Genomic DNA, 21,212 nt, shown 5'->3' with positions numbered 1-21,212 from the left:
AGTGTATATTTAAAAATTAATTAAAATGAAAAATTAAAAAAAAATAAAATATAAAAAAAAATTAATTTTTAAAAAAAAAATAAAAAAATAAAAAAAATTATTTTGGTGATATTATTCCTAATATAGCTCTTATTTTAATCAGTATTTTAATTTATTTAAATTAGAAAATTATTTATTTTTTATGTATTATAGATTTATAGTTTTATTAAAAGAACATACACCATACTTTTATAAAACTTAAAAATATTTTAAATTATAAAATTATAAAAAAAATCTAAATTTATTTTTATTTTAAAATTAATAATGATAAATTAATTTTTAAAAATATCTTTTTTTATTTAATCATAAAAAAAAATAATCTCATCTATTTAAAAAAAAACCATTCTAATCTATCATAAAAACAAATAATCCCAACTATTTGAAAAAAAAAATTTATTTAGATAGCTGGGATTATTTTATTCTTTTTAATTTTAATTTTAAAAATTTTTTTTTTTTAAAAAATAATTTAAACCAAAGGGATATACCAACTTCGGTAGAGTTTTTAACATTAGGTGGCCTTTTCAAACGGTTCCTTAAACATGGTGAAATACCAGCAACTGTTACAAAATTAACTTTAAGCCACCTTTTCAAACAACCACTTAAACAAGGTGATATACCATTATCAGTAGAAATTTGGTGACAGATTAAATCAAACACTTAAACAAGGTATTATACCTTCCTCTGTTAAAAAATTAAAATTTGGTCAGGATTTCAACCAACCACTAAAACCAGGTGATATACCCTCATCAGTAGAAATTTTAGAATTAATCCACTTTTATCAACCACTGATTAAACCAGGTGATGTACCACAATCAACAAGGATAGTATTATAATAATAGTACTTTCGTTAACTGTTGTGTTTGATTTGGGAATTTCGATTTCAGGTGGATTAGTTGTTTATGGTGTTGTTGTTGTACTCTATTAAAAACTAATCTACCTGAAATCGAAAACCAGTTGTTGAAAGATTTTCTGTTGTTGTTTTTGAATAACAATCGAATCTACCCCATCCAGAGTAGCATTTACATTGACCTGTTGACTTGTTAATTGATTAACAACAAAATAAATAATAAAAAATTAAAATAAATTTAAAGCATATTATATATTTTTTTTTTATTATTTTCAAAATTTTAATAGCTTTTATAAAAAAATAAATAAAGAAATATATTGTTGCAAAATGGGAACTATATTATTGGTAGGTATAGTAACAATAATAGTAATAATAAAAGATTAAAATATAATAATAAAAATTAGAAAATAAAAAAAAATTGCAAAAACAAATCTTTTCATTCAATTTATTTTTTTGTAATTTAACAATAAAAAAAATTTTAAAATATCCAAATCAGTTTTTATTAGAAATTTTTATCAGAAAATAAATTTAAAATTTTTTTTATTAAAAAAAAAATGGTTTTTTTTTAATAAAATATTTAAATAAATTTCTAATTTTTTTAATATAAAATATAGATATAGATGGATAATCAGGCAAATAATTTGTTTTTCAAAGTTTGGAGGAATATTGTTATAAGAAATGAAATTATAAAACATTTAAAATTATTCATTAATAAAAACATTGTATTTAAATCATTATTGGAATTTATTGAATTCCCAAATAAGGATTATTTAACAAGTGTAACAATAAATTTTAGAGAAGAGTTTGATTATAGTAGACTATTATCCCCAACAGTTTCAATCCTTAAATTTGGTAATATTTTCAATCAAACACCAAATTTAGGAAAACTTCCACAGACCGTTAAAACTTTAGACTTGGGTAAATTTTTTAACCAAACACTAAATGCAGGCGATTTACCAACATCAATAGAGACATTGATATTTGGTGAGAAATTCCATCAACCACTTGAAGAAGAGCCCATTCCATCAATTCAACATTTAAATTCCACTGCATTTTTTAATCCATTACTCAATGAAGGATCTATACCACCATCTGTAACCACATTAATATTCAGTGAATTTTTCAACCAAGCAATTAAACCAGGCGATATACCATCATCCGTTTTAAATGTAGTATTTGGTTTCAATTTCGACCAACCCCTAAAACCAGGGGATATTCCATTATCGGTTAAGTGTTTAACATTTGGTAAATATTTTAATCAACCACTTTATCAAGGATCAATCCCATCATCTGTAGAGGTACTTACTTTTGCTGAAAGATTTAATCAAGAGCTTAACGAAGGATCAATACCTCAATCAGTTAAAACTTTAACATTTGGGAGTAATTTCAATTGGCCTCTATGTGATAGATCTATACCCCCATCAGTCCAAAAATTAGTATTTGGTTACAAGTTCAATCAACCACTTAAACAAGGGGATATTCCATCATCTGTAAAGATTTTAACATTTGGTAACAAATTTAACCAGCCACTAAAAGTAGGAGATATTCCATCTTCTGTTGAAATATTATCATTCGGGACCTATTTCGATAAACCACTCATGAAAGGTGTTATACCCTCTTCAGTTAAAATTTTGACATTTGGTTATTATTTCAACAACCCACTAAAAGTAGGCGATATACCATCATCAGTAACAACTCTTTCTTTTGGTGCCCATTTCGATCGAACACTCAAACAAGGTGACATACCAAATTCTGTTCAAACACTAACATTTGGTTATTATTTCAATCAAAAACTTAATGAAGGATCGATTCCACTTTCAGTAAAGACACTAACATTTGGTGCCTATTTCAATCAACCACTTAAAGAAGGTCATATACCACCATTTGTTGAAATACTAACATTGGGTTATTATTTTTTCCAAGATCTTAAAAAAGGTGATATACCACCATCTGTAAAGAAACTAATCAAAAAAAAGAATTTTTAAAAATATATAAATTATTATTATTATAACTATATACGCTTTACCAAATATTAAAAATTGAATTATTAAAAGAGAATAAAATATGCATGTAAAATTTAAAGGTTTATAATTTGTTTGTGTTTAAATTTTTTTTTTTTATAAATTAAATAGTTTTATTTTTTGATCAATTTTATTTAAAACATTAAAACAAATGAAATTAATAAAATTAATAATGAAAATGATGAATAAATAATGCTTGAACTATTATTTACTTTATCTTGATTGTTTGGTTGTGATTGTGATTGTGGTTCAGAATGATCATATACATTTGATTGATGTTCAATTCCATTAACAATTAAATATGAGCTTTTTGGTTTGTTGATAACACATTCTAATTCATATGAGGAGCAGGTTATATGAGTACCGATACATTTCATAGATCCTGATTTGGTGGTGCAATTAACTGAACCATATGGTGAATCAGTGCTGCAAGTTGAACCTTTGTCAGTTTCACAATAAGTTGCACCATTACCCAAGCATTCGATATGTACGGAACTAGTAATTTCGAAACCATTTGAAGAATATTCGCATCTAACCTTTGGAGTACTGGGTGATGATGTTGGAGCGATTGTTGTATTTGGATAGTAATAAATCATATTTGGACCATAGTATAACAATTCATGGGTTGTTGTATTAAAGATTCTAATATCGTGGAAACCAATATAACCTTGTGGAGCATTACCAATAAAGTTGTATGAGTCAATGTGTATTAAATTGATTTTACTATAATAATTATGATAATTTGAACCAACTGTAATATTAATGCTTGATGGTTCATAGCCAAAGAAACCATTGCCAAAAACTGGTTCACCATTAATTGTAGTTAAAGTATTGTTTAAAAAAATTGGTGTATCGGTTGGTGTTGGTGTATCGGTTGGTGCATTGGTTATATTTGGATTGGATGGGTTGATATACATCATATTTGGACCATAGTAAAGTAATGAGTTAAAACTGTCAAAAATTCTAACGTCATTATAACCTGGGGTAACACTGGTGTAGTTTGAAATAGAACCATCAAAGAAAAATTGGTTTCTCCAACTAAAATAGATGGGTTGAAGATTATTCTCTGGACCATATTTAATATTGTAATCCCCTCCAAAATTACCAACACCAGAAACACTACCGTCTTCAGTTACATTAAGAACAAAGTCAAGTTTATATGGTGTTGAAGATGGTGGAGCTACAAAGCTGTGGTTACAGAAAACATTGAATCTATCAATCTTGGCTGGTTGGGAGTCACAATTAAAATAAGTATAATAATGTGATCTGGAGCAATCATCGTTGTTAGAAACAGCGAGAATATAGTAACCAGGATATTCGGAATGTGAAATGTTGAGGGATCTACCACATGTTGTTGGGAAGCAACTATCATTATAGAGTCTAATGGGAACTTGGCGACAATAGTCAAAAACTACAAAATTGTTGACATATTGAGAATTTGAATAATTGATAAATAAAATTAAACCTAAAATAAATGTTATAAATTTCTTCATTTTTATAATTATAATATTATTGAAAAAAAATAATAAAAAAAATATGAAAGAAAGAAAAAAAAAAAAAATATTTATTGATTTTTTTTATTTTTTTTTTTTTATTCATAATTTTAGTTTTCTAATTAATTTTTTTGATATCAAGAAATAAGTTTTTACATTATAACCAATTGTCTTAGAAAAGAAGGATTGGATGGTGTCATTTTCAATAAAAACTATTTTTATAAAAAAAAAAACTTTTAAAAAAAATAAAAAAAATTAAAATTTAAAAAAAAAATTTTACGAAACCATTTTGTTTAAAAAAATTGGTCAAAAGGAATAAAAAAAAAAAAAAGCAATTATTAATTCATTTAATCAATATTTTAAAAATAAAAATTATTTTTATTTTTATTATTTTTTTGAAAGTTTATGTATACATATATAAATGATTATGGAAAGAAAAGTTAAAGATTATTAAATTTGGTTGCTTTGATTGAATCTAAATCTTTTTTTGAAAAATTGATGTGTTGTAATAAAAAGTATGTTAGTTCCAAATTATCGTTTCTTATTGATGCATGGATAATTCTTTTTAAATTGGTGGTGTTATAGATTGAAGTGGGGTTATTTTTATCTTTAATTTTTAATATTGATGGTTTTTTAATGAGAATGGTTTTGAATACTGATATGATACCTTCATATGCTGATTTTATTAATAGATCATCAAAATATTGGTTGTTTTCTTTGTCAGATTCTAAAAAATAATCAAGTAGTTTTAATGGACAAAGAGTGATATTATTATGGTTATAATTTAAATGAATATCTGAATTAAAAACTTTGAGAAAAACATCGAAACGTCCACATTCCCATAAAAGGATTTCCCAGGTTGGATCTCTTATTTTAACTTTATATTTTTGATTGTTTGATGGATTGATACCTGATCTAATAGTTATTGCTCCTGAGGTAAATGGTAGATCATTATTGATAATTTCTTGATCCGATAAATCTTTTAACATCCAGTTAAGGAATTTATAAGTTTTTCGAGGTGGTAGTTTTTGAATAATTGACCCAAAGCAAAGTTCATTTTCAGAATTGTTTGATAGTGATATAAGTGTTTCTAATATTGATATAACTAAATCTTGTTCGCCTCTCTGTAGCCCATAGTAAAGATAATCGTTAAAATCATTTATACCAATATCATAAGTTATATAGAGTGATGGATCATTTAATGCTCTTTCTAGGTTTCTTAATTTAAAAATAGTGGGGTAGCCTTGATTTGGAATGATTTCAAACTTTTTTGAAGCACTTTTCATTAAATTTTCATATTTCTCTATTAGTTGTTCGTTGATATAGGGCCACAATGAATTTTTATCATTGTTTATTACATCTATATTTTCAAATAAATAGTTTAAAACTTCTTCCTTTTTAACAAGCGATATGGTTTCGTTGATATTGAATTGATTAAAACATTTGTGGTCTTTGAAGTTGGTGACTAGGTAATCAATAAGAACCATGTCATTTGTGGAAACTACATTTCTACTAATATACATTGTACGAATAATCTCGGTGCTACAATATGATGTTATAATTTGTTTTTGGAAATCTTTGCATGTGTCGCTATTTGAAATAAATAAGGATTTTTTATGAAGATTGTAAGTATCTATAAATAAGGCAATGGAATTTATTGGTGAATATTTAGATATATTTCTATTATTGTTAATTGAATCTGCTTTTGACTGTGCCTTAAAATAAATATAGTATAGTATTGGTTTGCAATATGGATTTTTTTGATCTCTATGTTTTGATTTATTAATTGAATAAAAGTATTTAAAAATTTTGTATATTATTGGTTTAAGATTTTGATCAGTTGATACATCATCTATTGTTGAGTTTAGTTGTTGTGTACTGAACTGATTTGAATCAATAGGGCCATTTAATTCTTGCATTATTTGGTTTTGTTTTTCATTTGGAGTATGCTTTTTAATTATGGTATTGTATAGTTTTATTAAGCTTTTGAATTTTTTTGAATATTCGAATGTTTGAATGGTTTCGTACACTGACACCATGTTTACTTTGATACCGATTGACTCTAAATACACTTGGATTTTGAATAGTTTCCCAAAATTTTCTTTAGAGACAAAATCACAATATTTTTTTAAAATCGATGTAATTGATCTCTGGTTTAGTTTGAATAGTGTGGTGTATGCTTGATATGCAGGAATATTACCACAGTCAACTATATGTCGTAACCAGTGTTCAGTGTTATCAAAACTGTGTGGGTCGAGGCTATCTTGGCAGTAATATGGATATGTTGAAAATAGTTGTGTAAAAAAATCTACATTCTCTTTTGTATTTTTGGTATTTTTTTTTAAAACAAACTCTGCTTCCTTAAAGTTTCTAATAAAATAGCTTTTACTTTTTATTTTATCTTTGTAGATTGCCTTTGCATTACTAAAGTTATTGAATATATATTGGGTACCTATTAAACGATTAGCTAAACATGTGGCTGAATTTGAAATTTGAAAAAATTAATTTGAATATTGTTTTATTTCTAAATACATTCCAGAATGCAAGTTCACCTTTGTTGATAGTGTTTTTTTCATTTCCTTCTGTGATTACTAATCGTGGTAGTTTCTTATTGAATGGGTTTATATTACTCTTGAATTGATTCTCTTCCAATAGATCTTGTTTTGCCTTTAAATAACTTTCGATTCTATTATAGATTACTTCTTTAGTTCCTCCAGAACCTAAATCCAATAGCTTTGATAGTGCTTGTAGTTTTCTATAGTCTGAGTTTTTTAAACTTTTAAATTCTTTTTTATATATTTCATATGTTATTTCATTATTGTTACTGTTATCGATATTTTCAATACTATTATCTGATTGATTTCTTTTTTTATTATTAATCATTTTATAAAGTTTTATAAATAATAATCTCAAAAAAAAAAAAAAAATGTGAAAAAATTAAAAAAAAAGTAAAAAAAAAAAAAAATTTATATTTATTTTTTTTTGCATAATATTTCGAAGAAAATAGTGAAGATATTCAAAAACAATAGAACTACCGATTTAATGGAAATTACATTTTGCAAACCAGAAAACCTCAATAAACAATATTTAATTGTATTTGTTTTAATGATATATTAAGTTATCAGTATGTTTTTTTTTTTTTTTTTTTTTTTTTTTTTTTTTTTTTTTTTTTTTTTTAAAAAAGTGAAGATAATTAAAAGCAAATGCTTTAAATTAATATGTTTTGGTGTACTTAAATGAGTTTTACCACACTGCATACAAGTTGGGCACGGTAACGTCAATTCGTGTCTGATTCGGAAAACTTGCTGAGAATGGGTTTCGAACCAGGTGTAATGTATTCATATGCATTTTAGAATTAAATGAATATTACAGTTATAACTATATCTCAACTAAATAATATATTTATATTTTCCTTTATTTTAAATAATTTATTTTTTAAAATTAAAAATTAAAAATAAAATAAAAATAAAAAATTAAAAAATTTAAAAAATAAAATTTAATTTTCAGTTTTCGGTTTTAGTTTTCACTAACAAATAATTGTATATTTATTTGATTATTAGAATTATTTATATTTATTATTTATCTATAACTAAAGTAGCTCCATCTACATTACAATTACCCAGGAATTCGTTCGACCACTTATATGCGGGGGAGCAATGATAGCCAAGTTGGGCACGGTAATGAATTAAGCAATCCCTGTATCACCGGGAAGAATTTTCTATATTAAAAAATTTGCGCATGCTGGGAATCGAACCCAGTTCGCATCCGTGGCAGGGATGCATCATACCACTAGACCACATGCGCTATCTGATATTTTTTTTGAAAGATGCCACGTAAGCACGAGAATTCACAATAAAGCAAGAGAATTTTTTTTAAAAGAAATACCAAGCAAAAAACCTTCTGGTTGTAATTTATCTAAAACCCAATTTAAATATTGTTTGTTTCTCGGATTCTAACTTATTATTAATAATATAATTATATTTAAAAAAACTTTATTAATTTTTAATTTTTATAATTTTAATTTTTACAATCAATATAAATAAAGGTGTTAATAACACATTTTAAATTTTGTATAAAGGTTTTAATTTACAAAGATTCTTTAATTTATTTACAAGCAGTTTTGGTATTGTGGTTTTATAATTTATTTGTCTTTATCTTTTAATTTTATGTATATAGATAATAGTATTCAAAGATTATTACATGGTTATGGTAACCCTTTTAATGCTTTAATACATAAACATAAATCTTCAAATAATACTGTAAATGGGCCATCTACTTCTTTTACAGTGATAATACATTTTTCAATTGAAATATCAATCGGATCACCTTGTAATTCTGGTACTGTTAATTTTTAAATTAAATAAATATAATTAATAAATAATTTAAAATAAATAAAATAAATATAGTGATGTAGCGTTAATTCCAGTATTCTCAACTACTTTAAGAATTAGCCTCTAGAATCTCATTCAGGTTAAGTACCTTAAATTCTCAGTCAAAAACTTCAGAGGTTTTTATTTTAACTATATAATAAACTGCAATTTCATTACACATATTATTTATTTGTTTTTTATATATTACATTTCAAATTTTCAAATTTAACAACTTGGCAATGGAGTGAACTTGATATTTTGTATTAATTAAAACTTGAACATAATATTCTTTCAAAGATATCGTATAATTTGTGGAGTTTTTTTTTTTAAAAAGTGAAGATAATTTAAAAGCAAATGCTTTAAATTAAACACACTGCTTTTTTTTTTTTTTAAAAGTGAAGATGATTCTTAATGATGTATTAAGTCATTAGTTTGTATATTGTTTTTTTGTTTTTGTTTGGTATGTGTTTAATGAGCTACTTGCAAAATTGTCCATATAAAAATATCTCACCCATACTAAAAAATTCATTCATGTTTATCGGTTTTCTTTCATAAAAAAATGAATGAATTTTTTAGTATATAAAAAAAATATATTATAACTAAAAATAAAAAAGTTTTAGTTCAAAACCTTTTTAGAAAAGTAACAAGCTCCAACCAAACTATCGGCACATCCCTCATTACCACAAAATAAATTATAATAAAAGCTAAAAAAAATTATGCTTTAAAAATTAAATATATTATTTTTTTATTATCTTCAGTGTTTTTTTTTTGCAAATAAATAATTTAAAATTTTATATTGAATAATAACTATTTATTGTTGAAATTTATTATGTGGTTTTTTTTTTTTGAGATATTTTTGAAGATATTACCTTTTTTTTTGAGTCAAATTATATTTTTTTTTATTTTTTTTTATTTTTTTTTATTTTTTTTTTTAAATTTTCAAAAAATATAAAATAAAAAAAAAGTATAATTTATAAATAATAAATATATACAATACAAATGAATAATAAAGATTCAGGTGATTTATATTTAAAAGTTTGGAGAAATGTTATTATTCGAAATCAAATATTAAAACATTTAAAATTATTCATAAATAAAAATATAACTTTTAAATCAAGTGCCGAGTTTAAAGATTTTCCAAAAAAAGGATACTTAACAAGTATAACAATAGATTATGATGAAGAGTTTGACTTTACCACAATACCATCATCAGTAACAACTCTTAAATTTGGGGAAGAGTTTAAAAAAAAACTTAAATTCAATAGTAAATTCCCATGCTCAATTAAAGAATTAGATTTAGGCTATCATTTCAACCAACCACTTAAAGCAGGCGATATCCCAAGTTCTGTAGAGATATTAACTTTTGGTTGGAATTTCAATAAAACAATTAAACAAGTATCTATACCCCCTACTGTAAAGAGATTAACATTAGGTTACAAATTCAATAAACCATTGAGGGCAAAAGACTTACCACTAGGTATAGAAATATTAACATTTGGTTATAAATATGACTATCCACTTGAACCAGATGTGATACCAGCTTCAGTTAACAATTTAACCTTGGGTTGGTGCTTCAATCAGCCACTTAAACCAGGTGATATACCACGTGGAGTTAAAACATTAAAACTTGGTAACTGTTTTAATCACCCATTGAAACAAGGCGACTTACCATCTTCAATCGAAACATTAACATTTGGTGACGATTATAATCAACCACTTAGAGCAGGCTCCATACCACCTTCAGTTAGAACCTTATCACTTGGTTATTTTTTCAATCAAATACTCGACGAAAATTCTATTCCCTCAGAGGTTCAAGTGCTAAAATTTGGCCGTTGTTTCAATCATCCACTTAAAAAAGGTGACATACCAACATTAGTTACAAACTTAACATTTGGTAATTGCTTTAATCAAGAGCTTAGGGATAGATCCATACCAACATCGGTTACAGCTTTAACATTTGGTGAGAACTATAATCAAAGACTTTATGAAGATTCTCTACCTCCATATTTAGAGCACCTAACATTTGGTCTTTATTTTAACCAGCCAATAAAACAAGGTCATATTCCACCATCTCTCAGAGTATTAACATTTGGTAAACTTTTTAATCAATCAATAAAAGATATCCCAGCAACAGTTGAAATAATCTACAAAGATAGAATCCCCTTCTTAGACTTTTTATAAAAATAAAATATTATAACAAATTTAATCAATAAAATTAATAATTAATAATATTATTTATATTTTTACTATAAATAATTAATTAAATTTTTTAATTAAACATAAAATGTAAACACCTAAAAAAAAAACATTTCAGATATTTTCAGAAATTAATAATTTAAAAAAAATTATAAAATAAAGATTTAAATTAAAAAAAAAAATTGCTAAAAGAAAAAAATTATTATTTTTGTGCTGTTATTTTTCATTTTTTGGTTAATTTTATAAAATGAATAATTTTTTATAAAAAAAAGAATATGGAAACAATAACCAATATTTTTATTTTTTAAAATATTTTTTTATTAATTTTTATTTTTTTTGCTTTTTTTTTTTTTTAAAAGAATACCACATAAAGAATGGGTGGAGAAATTTGTTCCTTGTTATTTTTAGATTTAAAAAATAGTGTGTGAACCTTTAGTAATAACTATATTTTATTTTTATACAAAGAATGTATTTAATAGTTCTTCTGAAGCATTATCAAATGATTAAATAAAAAAAATATATATTAAAATAGAAATTTTAAAAATTTCAAAAAACCCATAAACCAGCACTTTTTAAAAATCCAATTTTAATTTTTTCTTCATAATTGATTGTTTTTTTTTTTTTTGTAAAAGAATGTGATTCTTTTTTTTTAAAAAAAAATATTAAAAGGGATATTCCTAAATTTCATTTGACCAAAAATTTAATTGAAATTCGGGTTAAATTTTTTTAAAGTAAATTTTATATTTTTATTTTAAAAAAAGTTTCAGAGTATAAATAAAAATTTTTTTTTATCGCCAATAATAAATATTTCAAAATAATCAAATAAATAAAAATAAATTTTATTAATAATTATAATAATTAATATAAAATAATAAATAAAATGTCAGAAGTTCCAAGTTTAACTTATTCCAAAGCTAGAGGTTTTGCTCAATTTGCACGTGTTGCTCTTTCATATTTAAATGTTCCTTTTGAAAATGTTACTGTTGAAACTATTGATGATGCCTTAAGAGAAAAATTACCATATGGTCAACTCCCAATTTTCAGGGGTAATATAAATATATTTATAAAAAAATAAAAAATAAAAAAATAAAAATTAATTTAAAATTTAATTAAATTAGATGGTGACTTTGTTGTTGCTCAATCACAAACCATTGCTCGTTATATCGCTAAAAAATATAACTTTGCTGGTAAAACCCTTCAAGAAGAAACCAAAGTAGATGAAGTCATCAGTGCTATTCACAGTGACTTTTTCACTGCCCTCAATCCAGCTACTTTAGATGTAAGTAAATCTTTATGGCGATTCATTTTTTTAAAAAAAAAAAAAGATATTAATATCTTTATTATTATAGAAAGAAAAACTTAAAAACAATACTTTCCCAAAAATCTTTGGTAAATACAATAACGAATTAAAAGAAAAGAAACATTTAGTTGGTGACTCATATACCATTGCTGATTTATATGTTTACGTTGCTTTTGAATATATCCAATTCCGTGGTTTTTCTGAAGATGTTAATGCCACTCAATACCCACAACTTGAAGAATTAAAGAAATATTTTGAATCAAATGCTGGTGTCCAAGAATACCTTAAAAATAGACCAGAAACTCAAGTATAAATAAAACAATTATTATATAAAACTAATTAATAAATAAAACAATTATTATATAATATTAATTAATAAATCTTTTTTATTTGTCTAAAAAAAAAAAACTTTTATTTAATTTTTATTTTAAAAGGAAATTAAATAGTACACTTGGTTGAGGCTTTTTGTTCTTTATACAATATGAAATTTTTAAAGTTAACAAGACAAATACTAAAAATAAAATAGGGAATTACCATTTTCCCAAACCGATAGACCAATGGGAAAGCTACTTAACTTTATTGATGAAATACAAATATGTATAAAATTTAATATAAATAATGTATCTAAAATTTAATGAGCTACATTTTCATTAAACACAATATAATTATTTATTAGTTGTTTATTTTTTATACTTTGTTTTACTTTTATACTTACACCTTATTTAATCTTTTTTTTTTTTTTTTTGATTTTAATTTTTGATTTATTTATTTTTTATAATTAATTAAAAAATATTATTTGAATAATTAAATTGAAATTATTATTAAAATAAAATAATATAGTTATTATACTTTCCTTAATGTGGACTTTTAGATTAAATTTAATTATAAAAACTATTATTATAAATCTATAGTGGCTATATTAGTTAAAAATTATCATTTTAATTTTTAATAATGATGTTCGCAATCTCGAAATTTCGTGAGTGTGGTAAATTTCATTTTTTTTAATTAAAATTTTTTATTCCTTTTCATAATATCTTCAAATACAAAATAACAATATACAGTTTAATATTGGTTATAGCTCTTTATTAGTATTAATGATAAAATTAAATAGCATAATATTTGTTATATAGATAAAATAATTTACATATCTCTTTTAGAAATTACTTTTTTCGAAAATGGATAGTTTATTAAAAGACTTTTGTATTTCCATTGTTACTTTTACTATATCATATTTTATCATGACCATAAAAATCCCAGATGAATATAATTTCATTTACATTATATAAAAATAATAATTTCAATTCATATATAATTTTTATATTTTAATAATAACTTCAATTCATTTATATTTTTTATATTTTAAAAAAATAATAATTTCAATTCATATGAAAAAAATTTTTTTAATTTTCAAAAATTTCTATTATATTTTTTTTTTTCACCACACAAATGCAATAATTATAATAATTTAAACCATATAAGATGCAAGTAAGTAAATTAAGATAAAATAACAAAAATATTTAGAAATAAAAGGAAAAAATCAAAATTACTGACACAAATTAATTTATTAAATAATAGGTTGACCAACTAAAATTTCAGGATCTGTTCACAATACATAATGTTCCATCGAAATCAAAAAAGAACTGGACTCAAAGAGTTAATTATATCAGCTCAAACCCCATAAGGTTAAAGATTCAACCAGTTTACAAAAGACCACCCGAATCAAATCGACACTAGTGAATTTTATCATTCTTATCAACTATTTAATGAATATCAGACATTGTTCTGGCCAATCAATAATGGTATCATTGAAAGGTTTTAGATAAAGAAATGATTTAGTAGTTCCTATTCGGCATCTTAGAAAGAATACAGAAACAACTGGACACAGGTGACAATTTTAGTAAACCGGTCAAGTCTAATTATATAGCTGTGTTTTCAATTGATAGTTTTCTATCCAGCCACCCAGACTCATTATTTTAAGTTAGTTCTAGGATAACTGGTATAGTAAATATAAATAGATAATGCACCAACTTTGAATTATTCAGAAAGTAAAACTGAGATCAACTATCAATATTTCCAACCAGATGCTCAATGGGAAAATCCAACTCCAAAATTTCAAGTTACTGAAGAAAAAGCATCATTCAGAGTTTAACACGATTCCTGAATTTGCATAAGAAATAAAGAACCAATTGTCAATAATAACACCAATGCACCAAAGATTAATGTCCACCGTCATCCAGTTTCAGTCTTTTTTGTTGAACCAGCCGTTCACTTTGGAAACTATTCAAGCTATGCTCAAATTGTATTCGTAACCTCTTTGATTTCAGTTCTGCTCCAATCAGTTATATTAATAATATTTATGGTCACCTATTACCTATCCTATCTCTTATTACCCATCTCATAAACTACATAATCACCTTTACATCACAATATGTAATTGGCAATCACCTTTTCAAATTATTAATCAATTATCAATCAAGATAATAGCAATTAAAATTATAGTAGTCTAATAATAATATCAATTTACACTAGTCAATAATTATAATGACCAATTAAAATAATTAAATTAATATTTAACAATTTAAAAGTATAAATAGTTCAATTTAATTATTATCATCATTAAAAATAATATCAATTTAAAAGTATAAATAGTTCAATTTAATCATCATCATTAATATAATATCAATTTATACTAGTCAATAATCATAATAACCAATTATAATAATTAAATTAATATTTAACAATTCAAAAGTATAAATAGTTCACTTTAATTATTATCAATTATAAGTTAAAATTAATAATAAGAAATTAAATTACTCCATCATCATTGTTTTCACCTTCATCAGCATCAGCATAAGCATAAGCATCAGCATTCATCATTGTTTGTCCTTCATCATAATAATCAGCTCAGAATTCAGCATCACCTGCATCATCATCAGCATCATCATTCAGCATCAGCATTCATCCTGCCCCTCATCAGCATCATTCAGCATTCATCATCAGCATTCATCTTGGTCCTCATCATCATCATCATCATTACCAGCACTCATCTTGGTCCTCATCATCACTATCATCATCAGCATTATCATCATCAGCATTCATCTTGCCCCTCATCAACATCATCATTCATCATTATCATCATTATCATTCATCATCATCAGCATCATCAGCATTCACCTTGGTCCTCATCATCATCAGCATTCATCGTCATCATCACCATCATCAACAGCAGCATCATCATCATCATGAAATTTTATATCAATCCTAAAGCCAGAAAAAAAACTTTTAGTTAATCTATAATAATTAATAATTTTATAAAAAAAATAATAAAAAAAAATATAAAAAAATATAAATATTGATCAATATTTAGCTTTAGCATATAACACTAAGAGTTAAAGATTTTAACTTCTAAATTTTTATTTACAATTTTATTTACATTTTTTATTTACATATAATAGTATGTTAAGTATCTCTACTGTAACATATATTTGGTTGTTTTTTATTTGGTAAAATAATATTATTATTATATTTTTATACTATTTGATTAGTTGTAAGCTGCATCAAAACTATATATTCTTTCCTTACGAGAGTAAATAACTGTATCTTTATATTTGAACATTTGAATACGGTGGTGTGGAATTACATCATATTCAAACTCTTTGAAACTGGAACTTACTAAACCATCGAAACGATCTTCATAATATATTGTAAAATTTTCAACCTTGCTGTTGAACTCCCATTTAATTCTATTGTAAACTTCTTCGCTGGATGGTAATCTTTCTTTTTTGATATTTTCGGTTTCTCTTTTAAGAATCTCTTCTTTTTCTGTTGAACTTAACTTTACAGCTTTTTCAACATTGTGCTTTATATGTTTATTTTCTTGCTTTTCTAATTCCTCCAAAATTTGATCAACTGATTTTATTTGATTGTTTGATGATAATTTACCATTGGTATTTTTTAATAATGGTGTTGATTTTGTTTGTGATACATTGCCACTATTATTGCTGCTACTGGTGTTGTTGTTTTTATTAGCTGATGATGAGCCAACACCACCGGATGATCTACCACTGTTACCACTAATACATTGTTCTAATTTATCTTGTTGTTGTAATGAATATTCGATTTCATCTTCATAATCACTATAGCTGTCATCTGAATAGCCATCATCACAATATTCATACATATTGAAGTTTTTAGTATAAGTTGGATAGTTGAAGAAAATTTGAGTTGATGCCATGATTATTATATATATGAATATGAAATATTAAAATTATTTATGTTTTTATTTATTGATTTATTTATTATTGATTATTATTTGAAGTGATGAAAAATGAAAATGAAAAAATTTATTTATAAATATTTTTTAGTTTAATGATTCTAATTTTTTTAACAAAACACAAATTTGTTTCAGTCTATTTTTTATTTTTTTATTTTTTTTTTTTATTTTTTTTTTTTTAATTTTTATTTTTTAATTAATTTTAAAATTCTTTTAAAATTTTTTTTAAGCAACAATCACAGAAATTTATACGAATTCCCAAATAAATTACCAGTTTAATTTAAAACAATATAACAAAATATAATTTAATTTTAGATTTTAATAAAATGAAATAAAAATAGTAATAAGTGTTATTATATTAACCATAGTTTTTATAAAACCCCCCCAAAAAATTTTTTCTCCCAAATTTTAAAAAAAAAAAAAATACACACACATTTATTCATATATATTTTCACATGAACACACACACACACTCAAGCACATTCACACAGAATCCCAAAAAAATTTAATATAATAATATTTATTAATCTGTTTACAAATTTATTTTTTAATTAAAATTTTTTTTTTATTAAAATAAATTTTATTTTTGTTTATCTTTTTTCTTTTTTTAATTTTATTTTTTAAAATTGTTTTTTTTTTTAATTACTAGTAATAAAAATATTAATTATAAATAATGGAATTTAATATAAATAAAATTGGGAAACAAAGTTCACCAGGTAAATCGATTTTAAAACAAAATTATTTAAAAAGTTATAATAATAATAATAATAATAATAATAATAATAATAATAATAATAATAATAATAATAATAATAATAATAATATTAATAATAATATTAATAATAATTTTACAGATGAAAATGAATTGGTTAATAATATAACACCAACTAAAAAACAATTTAATGAAAATGAATTGTTTAATAATATAACACCAATTCATCCCCAACAAAAATCACCTACAAAAAACAAAGTTTCCATATCAAATGAATCAGTTACGGTTCATCGATATCAACCAAAATCACCAATAAAAATTAAAAAATTAAAAAAACCATTCCCATCAAACAATAACAACCATTTTAAAATTGATAACAACTGTGAAAACAATGAAACAAATGTAACAATCCAAGAAGCAGAATCGTTGGATGAAAAAGAGGACCCCTACCAATCATCTATAGTAGAGGAAAACTACAATAATAATAATAACGAAAATGTTAAAATTATTAAAAAAAAACCACTTTTAAATAAAATTAAAAAATGTATTGAATATCCAATAAATAAATTCGATTCATTTCAAGAAGAGTTAACAATTTTTATTTATAAAAACCAACAATACTCTAAATATTTTATTTATTTTATTGCTGTTCTACTTAATGTTTTATTAATAGGATATTCATTGGGCTTCCTAGGACCCATATTTGGTTTGGTTGTGGTGACAGTGGGCATTACTAACGCGATATCTTTCTTTAAATCAGTAAAGACCTATCAACTATACAGATATGAGGGCAACTCATTTCAAAGTCCAAACATGTCTCTAATTGAGGTCGAACATGAAGGATCCATTGATAAAATCCCAACACTGCATGTTTGGGAACCAAGTAATTATATATTTATATCATAGATTTTATTTAGTATTAGCTACTAACCCTTTTTTTATCAATATAGAATTCCCATCTAAAATATTATTTACTTTATTTAATCCATTAAATATTATTATAATGTCCAAAGCAGGTCCAAAGATTGAAGATTTTATTTGTTTCTTCTGTATCTCCTTCTCCATTTCAATAATGGTTAGGTTTTTAATCAAAATGTATGAAGAAAAAATCAAAGACGAAAAAATACTACATAATCAATTAGTCAATGAATATAATCACTATATGAGAGCAATACCTTCAACAAATGATTAATCTAACCAAAGCAATACAAATAACAATAAAAATAAAACAACAATAATAAATAAATAAATAAATAAATAAATAAATAAAAGCTTTTTTTTTTTTATATTTGATTTTTTTGTTTTGTTTTTTTTTTTTATTGATTATCCAAATGTGATTGATGAAAAAAACAAATAAGATATTCATTTTTCAGTTTATTGATTATTTTTATTTTTATTATTATTATCTATTATTATTTATTATTTATTATCTATAAATTTTAAAATTTATTTCATCTTGTTTTCTTCTTTCTTCTTCTAATAATTGTTTTTCTCTTTTTTTTTTTGGTGAGGAAATAAATAAATCAATTACATTTGGGAATATGATAAAAAAGTCTTTGCTAAGACAATGAATGAAAATAAGGCAACTAAACCAGCTGGCATGAATTTTTGAGAGTTATAAAATCTTGAACCCATAATTAAAAGCAATACAAATGAAAGGAAAAGTGTTAATTGTGTACCTAATCTTCTATTGGTGACTGTTAAATTTGCACTATAGCCAACTGCAGCTCCACTTAATACACCCATAACCAATGATGGCATGCTACCTGCTTTTAAATATCCAATAATACCGCCCTAATTATAAAAAAACAAACAAACAAACAATAAGAAATGGATTAATACTTTTATTATTATTATTTTTAAAACATATATCAAATGGGTTTAAACTTACAATTGCTAATAAAACTGCATATGCATAAACTAAAGCTGACATTTTTTTATTTATATATATTTTTTATTTATTTATGCACAATCTCTTTTATTTTTTAAATTAAAAAAAAAAAATTATATTTTTTTTTAAAAAAATTTTTTATTTTTTTTTTTTTATTTATTTATTTATTTTTTTTTTATAATAGTTACAAAAATAAAAAAATCTTTGGATATTTTTTAAAAAAAATAAATATAATATACAAAAAAAATAAAACGAATTGATATTAGGTTGCCCTTTCAATATTTATAATTTTAAAAGAAAAATATTTTTTTTTTTTTTTTTTTCAGATAGTTCATATAGATCTTGTTCCCCCTCTTCAAATAACTTACCATTAATTTTTTTTTTAAACTATACAATTTCTTTAATTTATAATGATAATCAAACAAATTTCAAATCAGTTTTTATATAGAAAAGGTATCATCTATTTTTAAAATGCAAAAACCTATATGTTCGAAATTGTTTGAAATATAATGTTTACTGTAACATGATAATATTGATAAAGAGGCAACCCCAATAAATGGGTTCGATTAATAAAAAGTTATGGATACCACTAATAATTATGAATTAAGTTGGTTTGAAAATAATTTCTGTTTTAACTCCTTAAATCCAAGTGGTAAATGGTTTCGGGTGTAACTTTATTAATATCATGATTCGGACATTGGTCACTGTTGATATTGCTAAACATGCTTTCACTCTACTGATTACAATAAACATAATTTAATAAATTATCCTTATTTTTACTGGCATCCTATTAATAATAAAAGTTTATAATATATAATTTACAAAATAATAATGTTATTTATAGTTTTTTTTAAATATTTTTTTTATTATTTTTACTACTATTATATTTCAGTTTTTTTTTTTTTTAAAAAAAAAAATTATATTATTATCATTTGATTTATATTATTGTTTATTGTTAAATTATTGGTGTAAAATTTTTTTTAAAATTTTTTTTTTTTTTAGATTTTTGGTATTATTATTATTATTTATATTAAGGTTAGTTTATAATCTGTTCCAATAAGTCCAGCCTCTGACGAAGTTGTAGTCTGTTAAAATTAAAAAAAAAAAAAGAAAGAAAATTAGTAATTTGTTTTTTTAATAATAATATTAATATTAATAATAATTAAATAATTACCTGGGAAGTTGGAAGTTGGACCAACAGCAGTAACAGCTGGTGAAACATCACGAAGAAGAGTTGAAGCAACACGTTTAACATCACTGACAGAGATTTCATTGATACGAACGTAAACTTCATATGGTGATAAACGACGACCAAGAGTTAAAACTTGACGACCGATACCTTCACAGATCTTGCTGGTACCATCATATTGCATTAAAGTAGTGGCAAGGAGTTTTTGTTTATTACGTTCAACTTCGTTTTTGTTGACAGATGAACCAATACGTTGCCATTCTTTTAACATTTCAGCGACTAAATCATCAACACGTTCTGGTTGACAGATACCATAGTTACCAAAGAGACCGGTATCTTGATAACAGGTGAAGAAAGTTGAGTAACTTTCAGCAAGATTTTCAGTGGCAACGATTTCACCGAGGTTTGAAGCAATGTTTTTACCGGCGGCGATACCTCTGCTCCAGCTACCAATCATGGTTTGGATTAATTCTAAAACAAAGTAGTCTGGGTGGTTCCATGGAAGAGCTTTAACGGCAACAGCAAAGTGGACTAATGGTTGGCTGTCATCACGAACACGTAATTCTGAACCAATAAAGTCGTTGGTGATAACTGATCTCTTTTGGTCTTTGCTGACATCTGATGCTTTAACAGATGAGAATTTTTCAGCGACTTGTTTAACTAAATCTTCGTGGTTGACGGCACCAGCAGCAGAGATAACTAAACGGTCACCAGTGTAGTTTTCTTGAAGGAATTCTTGGGTTTGTTCACGAGTGATTGGTTTAATGTTTTCGACTGGACCTAAAATAGTTCTACCTAAAGCTGAACCTTGGAAAGCAGCTGAGTGTAATTGGTCAAAGATAACTTCGTCTTCTTTTGATTCAATGGAATTGTATTCACTT

At 24.1% G+C, this 21,212-nt stretch overlaps 6 protein-coding genes across 6 annotated transcripts in view; 3 read left to right on the top strand and 3 right to left on the bottom strand.

The window, feature by feature from the left end:
• Nucleotides 1–1,512: 1,512 nt before the first annotated feature.
• DICPUDRAFT_15421 (uncharacterized protein) lies at nt 1,513–10,861 on the top strand (the record flags this gene model as incomplete). The annotated part of the gene is made up of 3 exons (XM_003285894.1): nt 1,513–1,699; nt 1,964–2,791; nt 10,203–10,861. Coding segments are annotated over 3 exons (1,674 nt in total), but the record flags the coding sequence as incomplete, so codon positions are not given.
• Nucleotides 10,862–11,810: 949 nt separating this feature from the next.
• DICPUDRAFT_71962 (uncharacterized protein) lies at nt 11,811–12,630 on the top strand. The gene is given in 4 exon segments (XM_003285893.1): nt 11,811–12,012; nt 12,085–12,245; nt 12,316–12,588; nt 12,608–12,630. The coding sequence occupies 3 exon segments, from the start codon at nt 11,847–11,849 to the stop codon at nt 12,577–12,579; spliced, it is 591 nt and encodes a 196-aa protein (XP_003285941.1). The 5' UTR covers nt 11,811–11,846; the 3' UTR covers nt 12,580–12,588; nt 12,608–12,630.
• Nucleotides 12,631–15,807: 3,177 nt separating this feature from the next.
• On the bottom strand, nt 15,808–16,500 carry DICPUDRAFT_76844 (uncharacterized protein; the record flags this gene model as incomplete). The annotated part of the gene is made up of 1 exon (XM_003285872.1): nt 15,808–16,500. One exon carries the CDS (start codon nt 16,498–16,500, stop codon nt 15,808–15,810), a length of 693 nt encoding a protein of 230 aa, XP_003285920.1.
• A 712-nt stretch (nt 16,501–17,212) lies between these two features.
• Nucleotides 17,213–18,443, top strand: DICPUDRAFT_76843 (uncharacterized protein; the record flags this gene model as incomplete). Its single annotated transcript, XM_003285892.1, has 2 exons — nt 17,213–18,134; nt 18,202–18,443. 2 exons carry the CDS (start codon nt 17,213–17,215, stop codon nt 18,441–18,443), a joined length of 1,164 nt encoding a protein of 387 aa, XP_003285940.1.
• Nucleotides 18,444–18,756: 313 nt separating this feature from the next.
• Nucleotides 18,757–19,214, bottom strand: DICPUDRAFT_91611 (uncharacterized protein). Its single transcript, XM_003285871.1, has 2 exons — nt 19,143–19,214; nt 18,757–19,045 (listed from the first exon to the last, which is right to left on the bottom strand). Exons 1-2 carry the CDS (start codon nt 19,182–19,184, stop codon nt 18,779–18,781), a joined length of 309 nt encoding a protein of 102 aa, XP_003285919.1. The 5' UTR covers nt 19,185–19,214; the 3' UTR covers nt 18,757–18,778.
• Nucleotides 19,215–19,984: 770 nt separating this feature from the next.
• Nucleotides 19,985–21,212, bottom strand: part of DICPUDRAFT_97218 (uncharacterized protein) — a gene marked incomplete at its 5' end in the record, with an annotated part of 2,691 nt that continues 1,463 nt past the window's right edge. Inside the window, 2 exons of the mRNA XM_003285870.1 lie at nt 19,985–20,227; nt 20,317–21,209. Of these exons, the coding sequence (XP_003285918.1) occupies nt 20,184–20,227; nt 20,317–21,209 (937 nt within the window). The 3' untranslated portion in view covers nt 19,985–20,183. The remainder of the gene's footprint in view (nt 20,228–20,316; nt 21,210–21,212) is intronic.

Source organism: Dictyostelium purpureum, assembly GCF_000190715.1.
Source record: "Dictyostelium purpureum unplaced genomic scaffold DICPUscaffold_57, whole genome shotgun sequence".
In the NCBI taxonomy this organism is placed as follows: domain Eukaryota; phylum Evosea; class Eumycetozoa; order Dictyosteliales; family Dictyosteliaceae; genus Dictyostelium; species Dictyostelium purpureum.
The sequence above is the reverse complement of the archived record's forward strand: the minus strand, read 5'-3'. Positions and strand labels throughout refer to the sequence as shown.

Bases quoted from the DNA above. Each gene is read 5' to 3' on its own strand.
- DICPUDRAFT_71962 (XM_003285893.1), top strand. From the start codon at position 11,847: ATGTCAGAAGTTCCAAGTTTAACTTATTCCAAAGCTAGAGGTTTTGCT. The intron at 12,013-12,084 runs GTAATATAAATA...TAATTAAATTAG, and splicing joins TCAACTCCCAATTTTCAGGG to ATGGTGACTTTGTTGTTGCT. The intron at 12,246-12,315 runs GTAAGTAAATCT...TTATTATTATAG, and splicing joins TCAATCCAGCTACTTTAGAT to AAAGAAAAACTTAAAAACAA.
- DICPUDRAFT_91611 (XM_003285871.1), bottom strand. From the start codon at position 19,184: ATGTCAGCTTTAGTTTATGCATATGCAGTTTTATTAGCAATT. The intron at 19,046-19,142 runs GTAAGTTTAAAC...TTTTATAATTAG, and splicing joins ATGCAGTTTTATTAGCAATT to GGCGGTATTATTGGATATTT.